Genomic DNA, 18,735 nt, shown 5'->3' on the forward strand with positions numbered 1-18,735 from the left:
TCTGAAAATTTCTCACCTACGTTTTGCAGTAGGATTTTTATGGTGTATATTTAGTCTTTTATCCATTTTGAGTTCATTCTGGCGTATGGTGTAAGTTGGTGGTCTAGTTTCATTTTTTTTTTTTTGCATGTACCAGTCCAGTTCTCCCATTTATTGAAGAGACTGTTTTTACTTCATTGTATGTTTGTCCCCCCTTTGTCAAATATTACTTGACCATAGAGACCTGGGTTTATTTCTGGGCTCTGTATTCTGTTCCATTGATCTATGTGCTTGTTCTTATGCCAGTACCATACTGTTCTGATTACAGTGGACTTGTGGTATACTTTGATAACAGGTATTGTGATCCCTCCTACTTTTTTTTTTCCCTCTCAAGATTGCTGAGGCTATTCAGGGTCTTTTTTTGTTCATATAAATTATTGGAATATTTGTTCTAGATCTGTGAAATATGCCATTGGTTGTTTAATAGGAATTGTGTTGAGTCTGTAGATTGCATTGGGTAGTATGGACATTTTAATGATGCTAATTCTTCCAATTCAAGAACATGGTATATGCTTCCATTTATTTGTCTCTTCCTCAGTTTCTTTCTTCAGTGGTTTATAGTTTCCACATACAGATCTTTTGCCTCCTTGGTTAAGTTTATTCCTATATACTTTATTTTTCTTTTTGCTGTAGTAAATGGGATTTTTTCCTAGTTGCTCTCTCTGACATTTCATTGTTGGTGTACAGAAATGCCATCAATTTCTGAATATTGTCTTTGTATCTTGCTATTTTGCCAGATTCACTTATTAGGACGAGTAGTTTTTGGTGGATCCTATATGGTTTTCTGTGTAAACTATTATGTCATCTGTGAATAATGACAGTTTTACTTCTTCTTTTCTAATTTGGATGCCTTTTATTATTTTTTCTTATCTGATTGCTGTGGCTAGAACTTCTAGTACTATGTTTAATAAGAGTGGTGAAAGCAGACACCCTTGTCTTGTTCCTGATCTTAGGGGGAAAGCTGTTTTTGCCTGTTGGGTATGATGTTGAGGTATGCTCTCTCTATTCCCACTTACAGAGTGTTTTTATCATAAGTGGGTGCTGGGTTTTATCAAATGCTTTTTCAGCTTCTGTTGATATCATGTGATTTTTGTCCTTCATTTTCTTTTTCTTTTTTAATTTTCATTGTTTTTTTTTAAGTATATTTTATTGATTATATTGTTACAATAGTTCCAATCTTTTTCGTTTGCTCCCCTCCCCCAGCAATAACCCCCAAGTCCATGCCCATGGGTCGTGCATACAAGCTCTCCTGCCTCACCCTTTCATATATTCTTCTTCTTCTTTTTTAAATAAATAATTAATTATTTTAACAATAAAAAATAACAATCCCTCCTTCTCAGACTTAAGACCCTTTATAATCTTATAAAGGACAATGGGCGAAGGTCTCGAGCTCTTCTAGCTGCTTCAAGGTGGACATGGTTGTCGTCCTACCTACCCTTAGGTCCATAAATCCCTAATAAGAGTGGGGGTGTGGAGGGGAGTGTGAGCTTCCCACATGGGGAAGGATCGTGCAGATTCCAGGTCGGTTGGCTGTCCCCAAACAACGGCATGCTTGATTTAATAGGCTGGCATCCTTGTTGTATTCTGGAGGTAACAGATTTGGCAACAGGGTTAAAAGACATTATTCAGTTTGTAACCACTAGAAGATAAGAGACAGGTAGGTATTAATTTTTCAATGTCCCATATTAGGGAAAAGAAGGGCTTCTTTGGAGGAAGGTGTGCCAGGTACATCTCACCTGTCCAAAACCCTTTTGTCCATTATACTTAGTTTGGGATGAGGGAAATATATTAGGTTTTCCCCCTCTCAGACCCCTGGGCCCTTTCTGTCCAAGCCATTAGGACAAAAAAGAGAAACCAGTTTTAAAGTGAAGCCCACAGACCACCCCATTCTTCACCAAACTAGCCACTTAGTTCAGCCAAACCATTGAGTCTCAGGAGGCAGCAATGCAGACAGGATTAAGTGAGGCCTATAGTACAGACAATCACTCAGGTAATGAGATCATAGGCTTATGCTCTTTGAAAACAGAACACCTGTTAATTTATGTAACATAACCCACATACAAGTCTCTAAATCTGTAGGACTGTCTTATCGGAAAGACATCCAGTTGCTAGGCATTTGACATTCTTCTTGCCTGTAAATTAAACATCTTTGATAATACCACAGACATAGTTTAACTTTCAAATGAAAACAAATTTTAAATGAAAAGAAACTTTAAAGATAGTTAGCTGCACTACTTTATAGTCTACCACTGAGCATTGTGATTTTCCTTGAATCACAATTTTTCTCCCTAAGATAACTCTCCTTGTCATTAAAGAGACTGCATTAAGTCCATTTTTAATTTATCCTGTTCATTTGCATAAACACAACAAGAGCAGTAAATGATCACTTATGATCTTTAGTTCTGCTTTGCTGGAACTTATGCAAGGAACATTTTTAGGGTGACCTTCAGGGAACAGAAGCAGAATCACATACCTGGCATTCAGCCTTGCCTGTAATCACCTGTCTTTTCCATGTCCTTTGGGTTTTCCATTGTGCCTGAAGGTCCCTTCTAGCCATCTTTCAGGAAAACAACCTTCATTTCTTCCCTGGAAAGATTGCCATGGACCTCACATCCAACCAAGGTACCAGGCCTTTTAGCTCGTGGACTTTTATTACCTTTGAAAATCAATCCCAGTTCTTGAGGGCTTTTGGGTAACAACCAGAGCCCAAGCATGTCTCCTTTAGGCATGACATTCCAGTCAAAGTCTTAGTCAAAAAAGTCTCTATTAACAACTGGTCTTATTAGTTTTATGCAGAGAAACTTATGTCATTACTTACTTCTTCAGAAAGCCAAACTCTGGAGCGATGAGATAGGGAGAAAAATATACAGTGTGAAGGAAAATCCTTGTCCTTCTAATATTCACTGAACTTGCATTTCCATTCTTTATATTTTCATTTTTTCCCCCACTAAAAATTTTTTTTGTTTTTCATTACAGTTGTTCCACTTTTTTCCCCCTCTTGCTTCCCCGCACCCTGCGCCTCCTTCTTCCACAGTCAGTCCCCACCCAGTTGTCCATGTCCGTGGGTCATTATACATGTTCTTTGACTAGACCCTTCCCCTTCTTACCCCCTTCTCTCACTCCCATCTCCCCCTTTGTTACTGTTAGTTTATTCCTTGTTTACATACCTCTGGTTCAGTTTTGCTAATTTGTTTGTGTTGTTCATTAGTTTCCCGTAATAGGTGATAGCATAAGGTATTTTTTTTTTCGTTGCCTGGCTTATTTCGCTAAGCATAATTCTCTCTAGTTCCATCCATGTTGTTGCAAATGGTAGAAATTCCTTCTTTCAGTAATTATTCATTGTCATTTTCCCCCTTTGTACTTGTGTTCCTCTCTGTCTCTCTCTGTTTCTTCATCTTCTTAAAGCAGACCCTTTAGCATTTCTTGCAATGCTGGTTTGGTGGAGATGTATTCTTTTAGCCTTCTTTTGTCTTGGAAACTCCTTATTTCACCTTCCATTCTGAATGAGAGTCTTGCTGGGCAGAGTATTCTTGGTTTTAGGCCTTTGTTTTTCATTGCTTGGAATATTTTTTGCCATTCCCTTCTGGCTTGTAGTGTTTCTGCTGAGAAATCTGATGATAGCCTTATTGGAACTCCCTTGTATGTTATTAGTTGTTTCTCTCTTTGTCTTTGAATGTTGCCATTTTAATTATGATGTGTCTTGAAGTGGTCCTGTTGGGGTTCATCTTCATTAGGACCTTCTGTGCTTCCTGGACTTGCCTGACTCTTTCTCTTCTCATGTTAGGGAAGTTTTCTCTCAGTTTTTCAAAGAGGTTTTCTATCCCTTGCTCTTCTTCTTCTGGAATCCGTGTGATACGGATATTATTACGTTTCATGTTGTTCTGCAGCTGTCTTAGAGCCTCTTCAGTCTTGTTCAGTCTTTTTTCATTTTGTTGCACTGTCTGAGAGTTTTTGTCTACATTGTCTTTCAGCTTGCTGATCCGATCTTCTGCTTCCTCTAGCCTGCTTTTAGTTCCTTCTGTTGTGTTCTTCAATTCAGAGATTGTATTCTTCATTTCCTCCTGGCTCTTATTGATAGCTTCTATGTCCTTTTTCACGCTGGTGTAATTCTCAGTAAGTTCTTTGTAGTTTCCGTGAGCTCATTGAGCTTCTCCATAATCCATGTTTTGAATTCCGTATCTGATAGTTTGCTCCTCTCTTGTTTCATTTAGCACTCTTTCTGGGGATTCTGCCTTTCCTTTCGATGGGGGGTTGTTTCTCTGTCTCCCCATTTTTGTGACTCCTGTTGTTTGTTGGTGCTTCTTAGAATGATCTGCACTTCCTGGATCTGCCCCTGGTGGCGTCAGATCCTGTACCAGTCTGGGCCTAGGCAGCCTGTTGGAGACTTCCAGGGATCTACTGCGTTTGTCTGGCTTCTTTGGTTGTTAATCTATTCAATCTGTGATTAGCCACCAGGCTTAAGGACGGTGGGTGTGGCAGCTTAATTCCTGTAGGCAGGGCTTTTGCTTCCCCTCAGGCTGAGGGGGGTTGGGGGGGTGTCTGCCTGTAGTACTGGGGATGAGGCAGTACTGGGCATGAGTCAGCACTGGGACCAGGTTGGCTGCTTTTCCAGTTCTCCCCTCAAAGCCACCACACCAAACTCTCCCCAAGCATCTCAAGTCCTCTCTGCCTTCCCTCTGCTCGAGCCCAGGGTCAGTGGGGGCCAAAATATTTTCATATGTGATCCGCTTAAGAGCTCTTTTTCTCCAGCTGTTTCTCTCCAGCTAGCAAGAAACCCTGTGGCTTTTCACTTTTCACAGCTGGGTACTATTTTACTTTCCACTCTGTTGCTATAGGCTGGGAAGCTCAGCTGGGGGTTTAGACCCTGCCCTTCTCAGGGGGAACCCCTGGCTTCTGAGCTGTTTCTCAGTCCCTTCAGCTACCACCTGTGGGAGCCCAGCCAGCCCTTCTGCGTCTCCGCACTCCCTACTGGTCACGTTGTGATGTAACGGCCTTTTCTGTCTCTCCGTGGTTATAAGACTTCTCTCCAGCTAGTGTTCGGTTGGTTATTCCAGATGATTTCTCCAGAATTAAGTTGTAAATCCAGACTAGTTCTGGGAGGAGGTTAGTGTAGCTTCCACTTACTCCTCCGTCATCTTGTTTCTCCCTTTATTTTCTTTATGTGGTGTATTACGTTTATTGATTTGCGAATATTGTACTGTCCTGCATCCCTGAGAGGAATCCCACTTTATCATGGTGTATGATCTTTTTTATGTATTGGTGGATCTGACTTGCTAGTATTTTATTGAGGATTTTAGCATTTATGTTCATCAGAGATATTGGCTTGTAGTTTTCTTTCTTTGTTGTGCCTACCTGGTTTTGAGGTTAGGATGATACTGGCCTTGTAAAAAGAGTTTTGGAGTCTTCCCTCTTAGTTCTTTTTGGAATAGTTTGAGAAGGATAACAGTTTGGTAACATTTACCTGTGATGCCATCTGGTCTAGGGCATTTTGTACCGGGATTTTTTTGATTACTGCTTCAATTTCACTGGTTGTTATCGGTTTATTCGTGCTTTAGGCTGCTTCTTGATTCAGTTTTGGAACATTGTATATTTCTAGAAATTTGTCCAGGTTCAATTCCTTGGCATGTAGTTGTTCATAGTAATTCCTTATAATCCTTTTTATTTCTGTGGTATTGTTTGTTTATCTTTTCAAAGAACCCGCTCCTCGATTCATTGATGCTTTGGATTGTTCTTTTAGTCTCTATGTCATTTAATTCTGCTCAGATCTTGATTATTCCCTCCTACTCACTTTGGGCTTTGTTTGTTGTTGTTCCTGTAGTTCTTGTAGATGTAGGGTTAGGTTGTTTATTTGATATTTTTCTACCTTCATTAGGTAGGCCTGTATTTATGAACTTCCCTCTAAGGACTCCCTTTGCTGAGCTCCATAGGTTTTGGGTTGTTGTGTGTTTGTTTTCATTTGTTTCCAGGTTCTTTTTGATTTCTTCCTTGATCATTGTTAACCCAATTATTTTTCATAGCAAATTATTCAGCCTCAATGTATTTGAATGTTTCTGAGTTTTTTCCTTGAGGTTGGTTTCTAGTTTTAAGCCATTGTGATTGGAGCACATGCTTGATATGATTTCAGTTTTCTTGAATTTGTTGAGGCTTGTGTTGTGTCTTACCATGTGGTCTATATTTGAAAATGTTCCATGCGCATTTGAAAAGAATGTACATCTTACTTCTTTGGGGTGCAAGGTTCTGTATGTATCAATTTGGTCCATTTAACGTAGAGTATCATTCAGTGCCACATTATCCATGTCAATTCTTAGTTTGGAAGACAGTGGGTGTTAAAATTCCCTACAATGAATGTGTTGCTGTTGATATCTTTCTTGAAATCCTCCAAGATTTTCCTGATGGACTACTCCCTTAAGTATTATGTAGTGACCTTCTTTGTCTCTTTTTATGGCCTTTGTTTTGAAGTCTATTTTGTCTGATATAAGTATGGTGTGTCTTGGAGTGGGCCTCTTCGGTTCACCTTTATTGAGACCCTCTAAGATTCATGAACTTGTGGGATGTTTTTCCTCACCAAGTTAGGGAAGTTTTCTATCATTTTTTCATGTCATTTTTTAAGAAGATTTTAGTTATTTATTTTTAGAGAGAGGGAAAGGAGGGAGAGAGGAATAGAAACATCAGTGTGTGGTTGTCTCTTGTATGTCCCCATCTGGTCACCTGGGCTACAGCCCAGACATGTGCCTTGACTGGGAATCGAACTAGCAACCCTTTGGTTTGCAGGCTGGCATGAAACCAGCCAGGGCTGTCATTATTTTTTTTCAAACAGGTGTTCTATCCCTTGCTCCTTTTTTTTTTCTCCTTCTGATAGTCCTATGATGTGAATGTTGTTACATTTTATGTTGTCCCGAAGCTCCCTTAACTATTCTGGTCTTTTTTTTTTTTTTTAAGATTTTATTTATTTATTTTTAGAGAGAGGTGAATGGAGCAAGAAGGAGAGGGAGAAAAACATCAATGTGCGAGAGAAAATCTATTAGTTGCCTCTTGCATGTCCCCCAACCAGGGATTCAGCCAGCAACCCAGGCATGTGCCCTGATGGGGAATTGAACCGGTGACCTTTCAAGTTTGCAGGTGGTGCTCAATCCACTGAGCTGCACCAGCCTCATTTTCTTTGAGTCTTTTTTTGTTTTGTTGCTCTGTCTGGATTTTTTATTTTTTTATCTTGTCTTCCAGCTATCTGATTTGGTCCTGCTTCATCTAGCCTGCTTTTGATTTCTTCTAGTGTATTCTTCATTTCTTCCTGGTTTTATTCATAGTTTCCATTTCCTTTTTCATGTTGATGTAGTTACTACTAAGTTCCTTGTAGCTACCATAAAAAGTTCCTTGTAGTTCTGAGTTACTTTAGCATCATTATAACCAGTATTTTGAATTCTGTGTCTCATAGATTGCTTGCCCCAATTTCATTTAACTCTCTGGGCATTCCCCCTTTCCCTTTGATTGGGGGTTATTTCTTTGTTTCTGCATTTTAGGTGACTGTTTTTGTTTCTGCATCTCAGATTGCTCTGCTTTGCCTGCCTGTCTTTGTGGCTTGGCGTTCTGTGGTACGAGTTCTGTGGAATTCAATGGTGCAGCTTCTTCGAGCTCCTGATCGGGATGCTCTAGGTATTCTCTTTATTCAGTTTATATGAGCTCTTTTGTTGTACTTGAGCTTTGATTATTATTGATGATTCATTTGTTGGTGGGTTCTCCCCTCCAACTGGCTGACTGGGAGTCACAACCCCTGCCACATCTTGTATGCTATTGTATAGGGGCATCTATTGTGAAGTGTCTTCTATTCTTGGCTTAAAGCTTCGTATCAGCTAAGGTTCCATTGAATGTTCAGGGTGTTTTTTTTGGAAGATGAACTGAGAATCCGAGTTGGGGGCTAGAATAAGTGAACTCAGCTTGCATCTATTTGGCCGCCATCTTGACCCCTTTCCCAAAAAAAAAGAAAAAAGACTTTGGATCCAGCAGAGGGAAGGCAGAGCAGACTAGAGTCACCTGAGGAGAGGCTGGGGTTTGTGGCTCTGTGGGGAAAACTGAAGGAGCAGCAGCCAGGATCCTTGTGCTGAGTCCCTCTCCCACACTGTAGCCACCATCTTTATTCTGATCTGTTTTTGAAGATCTTAAAGACTTGAGTTATTTATTCCTTGAGGGAAAATAGCAAATAGGCAGTTGCAATAGAACAGCGAGCACAGTGCATCCCTAACTTTAATGAGGGTCTTGTTAAATGCAGATTCTGTATCTGAAGATCTGGGTTGAGGCCTGAAAACAGCATTCCTGACAATCTTTCAGATGCTGCTGATGCTGCTGGTCTATGGACGGTGCTCAAGGATTGAGAGAACATGAGATTGATAGCATTTTAGAAGGCTTAGCTTGGATTGAAAGAGAAACACCTCTGCTTAGGTGGAGTGTAAATTGGATGGAGATACAGATTAAGTTTGCAGGCAGGAGACATGCCTGATAATCTTTGTTTTTTTCTGCAAGATAGAAATATGGTGATGTTCAGGAAATACTTTGGGAATGGTATGTGAGCTTGAAGAAAGTTGCGAAGGTTTGCAATAGGTACTAAGAAGAGAAGGAAGGTGAGTGAATTTGGGGCATGTAATAATCACTGAACAGTGAAGATTACTTTGATTATGATGTCTGTAGGAAGAGATTTGATATGAAAAGATCAGTTATTTTTAAGATGTTAAGGAAGCCTAGAGGAGTGGTAATGAGGTCTGAAATAGAACAGTGCCCTGGAGAATAGAAGGTGTGGTAGGTTAAATAATGCACTCCTCCCAAAGATGTTTGTGTGAACCTGTGACTTATGTTGCCTTACATGGCAAAAGGGACTTTGTAAGATGTGATTAAAATGGGGATCTTAAGATGGAGAGATGATCCTGGATGGGTACTATGAATTTAAGAGGCTGCATAATACTGTTATAGTTCATAGAGCTGTTATAGTACCAGTACCGTGGCATACTATTTTGATTACTATTGCTTTGTAACATAGTGTGAAATCAGGATTGTGTGTTCTCCAGCTTTGTTCTTTTTCAAGTTTGCTTTAATTATTCAAGATCTTTATGTGGTTCCATTTGACTTTAAGAATTGTTTTTTTCTGTGGAAAATGCCATTCAAGTTTTGATAGGGATTTCATTGAATACATAGGTTGCTTTGGATAGTATGGTTTTTAATTATTAATTCTTACAGTCAATGAGCATGGAGTATCTTTCCATGTATTTCTCTTCAATTTCTTTCACCTCTCTTGTTAAGTTTATTCTTTTTGATGCTATTGTAAGTGAAATTATTTTCTTAATTTCTCTTTTTAATAGTTCATTGTTACTGTATGGAAACACAACTTATTTTTGTATGTTGATTTTGTATCCTGCAATTTTGACAAATTGATTCACTTATTCTCACTACTTATTGGAGTCTTTGAGGGTTTTCTATTGGTAAGATGTCATTTGCAAACAGAAAATTTTACTACTTTCTGATTTTGATGCCTTTCCTTTACTTCTTGCTTACTTGCTCCCCACCCTCACCTCCCAATTGCTCTGGCTAGGACTTCCAATACTATCTTGAATAAAAGTAGTGAAAGTTGAGCATCATTGTCTTGTTCCTGATTTTAGAGGAAAAGGTATTAGCTTTTTACTGTTGAGCATAATGTTAGCCATGGGCTTGTCATATATGGCCTTTATTATCTTGAGGCATGTTCTTTCTATACCTGATTTGTTTAGTTTTTATTGTGAATGGATGTTGAATTTTGTCAGATACTTTTTCCACATCTATTAAGATGATCATAGAATTTTAATCCTTTATTTTGTTAGTGTGGTATATCACATTTATTGATTTACATATGTTGAACTATCATTGCATGGGAAGCAATATGCAGATTGTCAGCAAGGTTTTGAAATGGGCAGGGCAGCTGTTAGTATGTAAAATAAGCAGGGTAGAAAAATTAGGCTAAAAAATACTGTATTGGATATTACATATATAGAACATTTCTATCATCCCAGCAAGCTCTATTGGATACCACTGTTCTATAATGAGGGATTAGATATTATTGTAGCAAAAGTTTTAAGAATCAGTACTATTTGCTAATAAGGCAGAATTTCCGAAGACCTGGACTCTTCCAGGGATTGTGTGATATAGTCAAGTGAACAGTACACCATGCTCTCTCTCTTCTCTCTCTCTGAAGAACACTAACGTAATTAACAGTGATCACTAACCATTTATGTTTCAGGATACTGTTTTTATTCCTGGTCCTACTTTGTGTTGTGTGACATTGGGAAAACCTTAGAAACATAAAAAGGTCTCTGAACTTCTTGAAGAGATCCTATAATCTCTTAAATTTTAAAAATAAACAAGAGCCCTGGCAGGGTGGCTCAGTTGGTTGGAGCATTGTCCCATACACAGATAGATAGTGGGTTCAATTCCTGATTGGGGCACATACTTAGGTTGTGGGATCTATCCCCGGTTGGGGTGTGTATGAGAGGCAACTGGCAACCCAATCAGTGTTGTGTTCTCACATGAATGTTTCTGTCTGCCTGTCTGTCTCTCCCCGCCCCCCTCTGAAACTGATAAAACATCCTCAGATGAGGATTTAAAAAATTTTTTAAAAAGCTAATATATATATTCACTGCAGAATATACTGTATAGAAATATTAGAAAAACTTTTTTAAATATGCTTTATTTATGCTATTACATTTGTTACAATTTCTTTTACCTTTGTTCCCCTCCACCCAATGACACCCCTCCCTTCAGTTGTCCCCCCCCCTTAGTCCAGGCCCATTGGTTGTGCATATAGTTCTTCTCAACATCTTCCTATCTACTCCCTCCTACTACGCTTCTTAATTCCTGTACCATCTCCCTCCCTTTCCTCCTTCCCCCTCCCCACCGACCGCCCCCCAAAATGTTCCGCCTACCTATAATTCTGTTTCTACTCTTGTTGCCTACTTAGTTTGCCTTTGTTTCAATTCCCTAGTTTCTGTTGTTGGTTGTTGTGATGCAGTTTTCATTTTAATGTTCACAGTTTTGATCCTCTTTCTCCTAAACAAGTCCCTTTAACATTTCATATAACAGTGGTTTGGATCTGATGAACTCCTTCAGTTTTACTTTGTCCTGGAAGAACTTTCTCTGCCCTTCTATTCTGAATGACAGCTTCGCTGGATAGAGTAATTGTGGTTGTAGGTTTTTGCTTTTCATTCCTTTGAATATTTCTTGCCAGTCCCTTCTTGCCTGCAGAGTTTCTTTTGAGAAATCAGCTGATAGTCTTATTGGGACCCCTTTGTATGTAATTCTCTTCCTCTCTCTTGCAGCTTTTAAGATTCTCTCTTTATCCTTAATTTTTGCCATTTTAATGATAATGTGTCTTGGTGTGGTTCTCCCTGGGTCCAGTTTTTTTGGATCTCTCTGTGCTTCCTGGACCTGTAAGTCTTATTTTCTTCCCCACGTTAGGAAAGTACTGCTTCATTATTTTTTCATATAATTTTTCAATATCTAGTTCTTCTCACCTTCTGGCAGCCCTGTGATTTGGATGTTGGCCCGCTTATAGCTGTCGTTTCTGAGCCTCTCCTCATTTTCCTCACTTTTTGTTTCCTCTTTCTGCACTGGTTGACTTTGTTCCTTCCCTATGTTTCGATTTGTTGATTTGATCCCTGGTTTTCTTGCCCTCACCACTAGTTTCGTATGTGTTTTGTTCATTTCAGCAGGACTAGCCTTCATTCCTTCCCCATCTTATTTAAGATCTGCTCTTAGGTCTGTAAGCATTTTTATAACCAAAGCTCTGAACTGAGCCTCAGGAAGATTTCCTATCTGCTGCTTCATTAGATTAGATATTTGCTGTCTGGTCAGCTGTGTCACCGGGATCTCTATCATGGTCTGTGCCATCCTGACAGTTTTGTGTTTACCTTTGCTTCCTGGGCAGGGCTGTCACACCTCCTACGCTATAGGGGGCGGAGCCCCATGCACTCATCATAACTGGGCGACCCATCTCACCATGCTGTGGCGTTTTCTGCGGGGGTGGGGGTCCAAGATGGATTCCTGCAATTTACTCTCTGCTGGGAGCCTCCTCCTCCGTCCCCACCCCCTCTGGGCCTCACAGTCCAAGGCAATGGAGGTCTGCCTTCCCTGGCTTTGGAATCGCAAGCTGACGGGTCTGGTCTGCAGCCAGGGGTGCTCCCCAGGCGCTTCTAGCCTCCCCTTAAATACGGTGTCTGTGCTTACTGCTGTCCTGCCTCTGTCGCTGCTGCTTCTGCGCAGACAGCACAGCTTGAACTCTCCTTACCGGCTTGCCCCTCCTACCCGTCCAGATGACCGCCACTTCTTTATAATTTCATAAGTTGGACTTCCACTTATCTTCTGGAACATCTGGTCATTTCTGGTTTTGTGGTAGTTGTATTACTTCTTCATTGTGGAGGGAGATGGAGCGTGTCAGTCCTGGCCTCCATCTTGCCCGGAAGTCTCCTTTGTTTGTTTGCTTCTGTGTCCCAGGCAGAGCTGTCGATGCTACTCCGTTGTAAGGGGCGGAGCCTTAGATTCGTCAGTAATGGGCGACGTGTTCCACCACGGTTGTGGCACTGTATGCAGGGTAGGGTCCGAGAAGGAACAATGCCGCTTGCCCAGCACTCGCCCCTTTTTTCAGGCACGTCTCCCACTTTCACACCGGACTGACGTCCCTCGAGCTGCTACTCTGGCTGTCGTTCCTAGAGTAGGTGGGTCTGCGGATGTTCTAGGTCTGTGGGGGCCCTTAAACAAGCAGACTCTGCCTCCATTCCAACCCCTACTGGTTTGCACAGTGAAAAGCAATGAGGCTTGATTTTCCCCGGTGCTGGGACAGTGAGCTTCGAGGTCTGGTGAGGAGCTTGGAACTCTCCTCAAGTGTCCCTCCTGACTTTTTAAAACGTGTAACTGTACTTTATGCCAGCCTGCTGCTACCACCACACCATGTCCTCTCTGCCCCGGCTCTGCTCCTCCTACCTGTCTGGATGAGTATTTCTTCTTTATATCTTTATTTGCTGGACTTTCATGCACTTTGGTTTTCTGGAACTTCTGGTTGTTTCTAGTTTTGAGGTAGTTGTATTCCTTCTTAGTTATAGAGGGAGATGGAGCATGTCTGTCTACCCCTCCATCTTAGCTGGAAGTTCAAACATTTTTTAAAAGAAGAAAAATCTTATTTATAAAACAGGGACTTGCTATCTATACCAGCCATTTCAGTTCTATTAGTAGGATATCATGATATAGTTCCATCAAATAGTCTTAGAGATCCTCTTCCTTTTCACCCTTGAAGTTTTGCATGGCTGAAGTATTAGATCATTAGTAAAAATGACCTGAAGTTGAAATTTGTATTTATATTTAGTTTTAAGTTCCCAAATTGTTTGTTATAACAGTAAGTATATAATTGAAATTTATTAGCAGATGTGAAATATCTGAGAGAATACAAATTTATTAGGACATGAAAAAGTTAAAGAACTTCTGAGAAGAAATAGAGGAATTAGAGAGGAAAGTAGGGTTTGTCTAGAAGAATTCTTTGGTATAGAGACCAAGTACCATAAAAATGTCATTTTCAAAATATCCTTTTTTCCAAAATAACTTTTTCACAGAGCAAAACTTTTAAAAAAAGTCTTTACTAATATCTCTCTTACTCAAATTCTGTACAGAAGAGAATAATTTAATAGGCCAGAGGAGTGAATTGTGTTGGGATTTTACCTGATGCCTTTGAATCTCTTTTCTCAGGTAAAACTTATGGATCATAAATCTCCTAGTTCAATATAATTTATGTGTCAGTATGCTAGGGTAGGAAAGTTAATATAAGAAAATTGCTCTGCTATTACCTCTGATGAGATGACAGCTTTTCTCTGCTGTGTACGTTTCTGCTGCTCACTAGTATTTGATCAGGGTATGGAAACACGACTTATATCAGGCTTGTTTAGAGGTCAAGAGTTTTTTTTTTTTTTTTTTTCTTGAATTTTTTTGCGATGACAGTGGTTAACAGAATTATAAAGGTTTCAGGTGCACAATTCCACAGCATATCATCAGTACACTGTATTGTGTGTTCACCACCCCAGGTCAAAGGGGGGGGTCCAAGAGCCTTAATGGAGAGGAAATTTAAAATGTGACCGATTGTTTCATGTTATGGCACTTTGGGTTCCAAAAGTTATCCAAAATATTTTACAACCAAACATTTCCTTTCATTTCCATGAATAAATGTAAGCTCATTGATTTTATTGATTGGTATATATGTATATTTAATTATAAGCAAGTGTTAGATTATGTTTAATACCAATGTTTTCATTAATTTAAAATAATGTGACATTTTATGTGAAGTTTGTATGAAACAGTAGCTCAGTGCTGAACACTAGGTGGCATTTTGAAATGTTTTGAAAGAATAAGGGAGAGGTTGTATTTGATTTTATTCTAAAGCTAATCATTATTTTGTTTTATTAAAATAGTTGAATGTTCCTACACTTTCCCTTTCATACTATATTAATGTCAGATATAAAGAAAAATGTCCAGTTCTCCCTTTTCACTCTGGCCATTTTAATTAAGGTTCCCCAGGAGTTTCTTTGCTTTCTCCTCATCTACAAATCCTCCTTCCCTCCTTCCCCAGCTTATACAAAATTTCAGCAAGAGCTCTCTCCTTGGCAGTGTGTTAATGTACTAATTGTGTTAACGCACCTACTTCAGGGTCAGAAGGTCTGGGTTTAAGACCTGGCATACAGCTGGATCAGGCAAAGTTCTAGAAGGAAACTGAATCAGATTCAGAGGGTTCAAGAGACTTTAATGAAGGACCACAGAGATGGGATGGAGTATGTTTTCACTATTTATAGAGGGAAGCTTGAAGGGGCGAGGAAAGTACAGTGTTATTGGAGCCTAGTGAGAACTGTGGAGACAGGTGTGCCTGACAGGAGCCATGGTAGTAGAGGGACACAGCTTCTGTCAGAAAATATGATCCAGAAAAGGGAAGGAGCTCGGAAGAAATAATCCAGCCTTTCTCTGCCTTCCGATCTGCCATTGACAGATAGCACTGGAACCCAGAAGATGTATCTATTGAGGTCAGCCTGCTCGGTCACAGAATAGGATAGAAGAGTATTGGAGAGATAGGGTAGTGGCAAATTAGATAAAAACCAATGTAACTACCTATAAGTATGAAACTAATTTAATTTAGGTAAGCTAGTATTTTAGATTCAGTTTGTTATCTATAAACTATAGATACTTTACTGAATTTGATGTGAGCTTAAGTGAGATAACATGTTAAAATATTATCATAGTGTTTGTTTTGTCTTGTGAGTATAAAGCTTTGATAAGGTGTAGATTCGAAAAGCTCAGCTGCATTTTTTTTGGTGTTGCACTGCATGTTTTATAGGAGCTTTGATTGCCACCACACTTTTAAATACATGGCAGTTTTGTGTTTTCCAGTAATTTTTGAGAAGTACATTGCACAGTTTCTAAGATTTAGAGACTTATAGTTATTACCTAATGGTATGCTTTGTCTTTTTCACTCTTGTTGCAGATAGACCTACTTCTGAAGTTAATGGATGAGGGTTCTTTTGAGATATAGAGATTATCCTTGTTGCCTACTTCCGTTTTCATAGACAGCAGTGATGCCTTGTCACACTTTGTCCTAACTTGTAACAGTATTTCTTTTCACAGATATTTACTTTTATTCAACCCCACCTTTGAGTATTTGTAGGCTAGATCAAGATTTAGACAATCCCTGTATTTTCAGGAAAACTATAGTAACCAGATCACAGATAATATTCTACTTAAAAGCACTTTTTGTTTTTTAAAAATCCTCCCTCCAAAATTGTATTATGATTTTGAAATTAAATAAATCACTTTACAGGCTCGAGTTAGCAGTTTTGGTAAATTTCAACTGAACTTTTCTGATTACTGACTAAATCTTAATTATTTTCCACCAGGCGGTCTGCCAAATCCCGAAGCAGAAGCCCATATTCATCTAGGCATTCAAGATCTCGTAGCAGGCACAGATTGTCTAGATCCAGAAGTCGTCATTCTAGCATTTCTCCTAGCACACTAACTTTGAAGAGTAGCCTGGCAGCTGAATTGAACAAGAATAAAAAAGCACGAGCTGCAGAGGCAGCAAGAGCTGCAGAGGCAGCGAAGGCTACAGAAGCAGCTAAGGCTGCTGAGGCCGCTGCTAAAGCTGCCAAAGCCTCAAACACCTCTACACCTACCAAGGGGAACACAGAAACTGGTGTCAACGCATCACAAACAAACCATGTGAAGGATGCGAAGAAACTTAAGATTGATCATGCACCTTCTCCCTCAGGTGGTGGAACTTTGAAAAATGACAAGGCAAAAACAAAGCCACCACTTCAGGTAACAAAGGTGGATAATAATTTGATTGTAGATAAAGCCCCCAAGAAAGCAGTTGTAGTTGGAAAGGAGAGTAAATCTGCTGCTACAAAGGAGGAACCAGTATCTCTTAAAGAGAAAACCAAACCACTTACACCAAGCATAGGAGCCAAGGAGAAGGAGCAACATGTGGGTCTAGTGACTTCTACATTACCACCATTACCTTTGCCTCCCATGCTGCCTGAAGATAAAGATGCTGATAGGTAAGTGCAAAAAATTTGGTCAGTAACTATTTAAAGAAAAAATACAAGTTTGAAATGAGAAATTGTATGATTCCCCCCCTGCCTAAAAAAAAACTTTCCAACAAAAGACTGTAAGTGGATTCTCTTTCTAATGTATGTCTTAAAGTGTAGCACATTATTTGTAGAATGACAGAATTATAGATTATGCTAAGAATTCCAGGAAAAAATTGCCATTGCCTTGGGATACAGTGTATATGTCAGTTTGAGCTTGGGAATTAGGAATGCCAGTATTTTCTTTGGTTTAGTACTCCTTGATGATAATGTCAGAGACAGAACATTTTATGAAAGTCTGCCCTGAGTGTTATACAGCATGTATCTTGGTTGTTTCTAAGTTTCTTCAGTGGCCTTTTAAATTTACCAGCTTTGGTGGTTATATGAATTAATACCTTTAGTTTAGTCTTTTCTTGACTTTTAAGATATTTTTGCATTAGAGATTAACTACATATTACAGAAAATCCATAATGTGGTTATGCTTTCCTTTAACATGTTTACATATTTCTATTATAAATATTTGGAGTGTGGCTTGTTTTGTATTTGAAACATTTATAAAAGGATGAAGGTAAGAGTATAAAGTCCTGTTTTATGCCTTTGAGGCCCAGTTTTCTTTGCAATTAAAAATGTTGCCGAGAGACCTCATCAAGTGTTATCTCATTATAGTACTCTAACTGTGGTATTTCAAGGCTTGACTGTTATACAGGAGCACTGAGAGTTTATAACAATAGTGATTTATAATTTTTTTTAAAGTATATTTTATTGATTATGTTGTTACAGTTGTCCCAGTTTCTTTTCCTCTTGCTCCCCTCTACCCAGTACCCCACTTCCTTACGGTAATACCACCCCCCTTAGTTCATATCCATGGGTCATGCATATAGGTTCTTTGGCTTCACTCTTTCCTATATTATTCTTCACTTCCCCCTATTTTGTACCAACCAATTATGCTTCTTAATCCCTGCACCATTTCCCCATTTCTCCAACTTCCCCCTCCCAGCTGATAACCCTGCAAATGATCCCCATACCTATGATTCTATTCCTATTCTGGTTCACTTAGTTGGATTTTTTTTTTTTTTTTTTAGATTCAGTTGTTGATAGTTGTGTGTTGTCATTTTAATGTTCATAGTTTTGATTTTATTTTTTTTCTTAAATATTATATAATAATGACTTGGTGATGATGAACTCTTTTAGCTTTACTTTGTCTCGGAAGCACTTTTATCTGCCTTTCCCTTCTAAATGATAGCTTTGCTGGATAGAGTAATCTTGGTTGTAGGTCATTGCTATTCATCGCCTTGAAAACTTCTTGCCAGTCCCTTCTTGCCTGCAAAGTTTCTTTTGAGAAATCAGCTGAGAGTCTTATAGGCACAGCTTTGTAGTTAACTCTCTGCTTTTCTCTTGCTGCTTTTTAGATTCTCTCTTTATCTTTAACCTTTGGCATTTTAATTATAATGTGTCTTGGGGTGGTCCTCTTTGGATCTAGCTTGTTTGGGACTCTCGGTCCTTCCTGGACTTGTACGTTTCCTTTGCCAAATTTGGGAAGATGTCCTTCACTATTTTATTGCATAAGCTTTGATTTCTTGCTCTCCCGCTTCTCCTTCTGGCACCCCTATGATCTGGATGTTGGCATGTTTAAAGTTGTCCCACAGGTTCCTAATCCTCTCCTCATTTTTTTCAATTCTTGCTTCCTCATTCTGTACTAGTTGATTTTTTTCCTTCCTTATGTTTCAAATCATTGATTTGAACCCCAGTTTCCTTCCCTTCACCATTGGTTTTGTATGGATTTTCCTTTGTTTCATTTAGCATAGCCTTCACTTCTTCCTTTCTATGTTTGCCGTTCTTAAGCATTTCTGTCAAGTCTGAGTATCTTTATCACCAGTGTTTTGAACTTTCAATCTGTTAGGTTGGCTATCTCCTCATCGCTTAATTCTGTCACTGAAACCTTGATCCATTTCCTCTTTTGGGCCATACTTCACTGTCTCCTCATCTTGAGAGGCTCCTGTGTTTGTTTGCCTCTGTGTCTTAGGTAGAGCTGTCACAGCTGTTACGTTGTAAGGGGCGGAGCCTTAGGTATTCA

General features: G+C 39.4%; 1 protein-coding gene across 4 annotated transcripts in view; it reads left to right on the plus strand.

The window, feature by feature from the left end:
* Positions 1 to 18,735, plus strand: part of CDK13 (cyclin dependent kinase 13) — a 135,985-nt gene that overhangs the window by 28,143 nt on the left and 89,107 nt on the right. For all 4 annotated transcript variants that reach the window (XM_090287374.1, XM_090287375.1, XM_090287376.1 and 1 more), the window contains exon 2: positions 15,972 to 16,631. In XM_090287374.1, coding sequence (XP_090143500.1) covers positions 15,972 to 16,631 — 660 coding nt within the window. The remainder of the gene's footprint in view (positions 1 to 15,971; positions 16,632 to 18,735) is intronic.

The sequence above is a fragment of the Furipterus horrens genome, unplaced genomic scaffold (assembly GCF_987537825.1).
Source record: "Furipterus horrens unplaced genomic scaffold, mFurHor1.1.pri manual_scaffold_9, whole genome shotgun sequence".
Taxonomy (NCBI): domain Eukaryota; kingdom Metazoa; phylum Chordata; class Mammalia; order Chiroptera; family Furipteridae; genus Furipterus; species Furipterus horrens.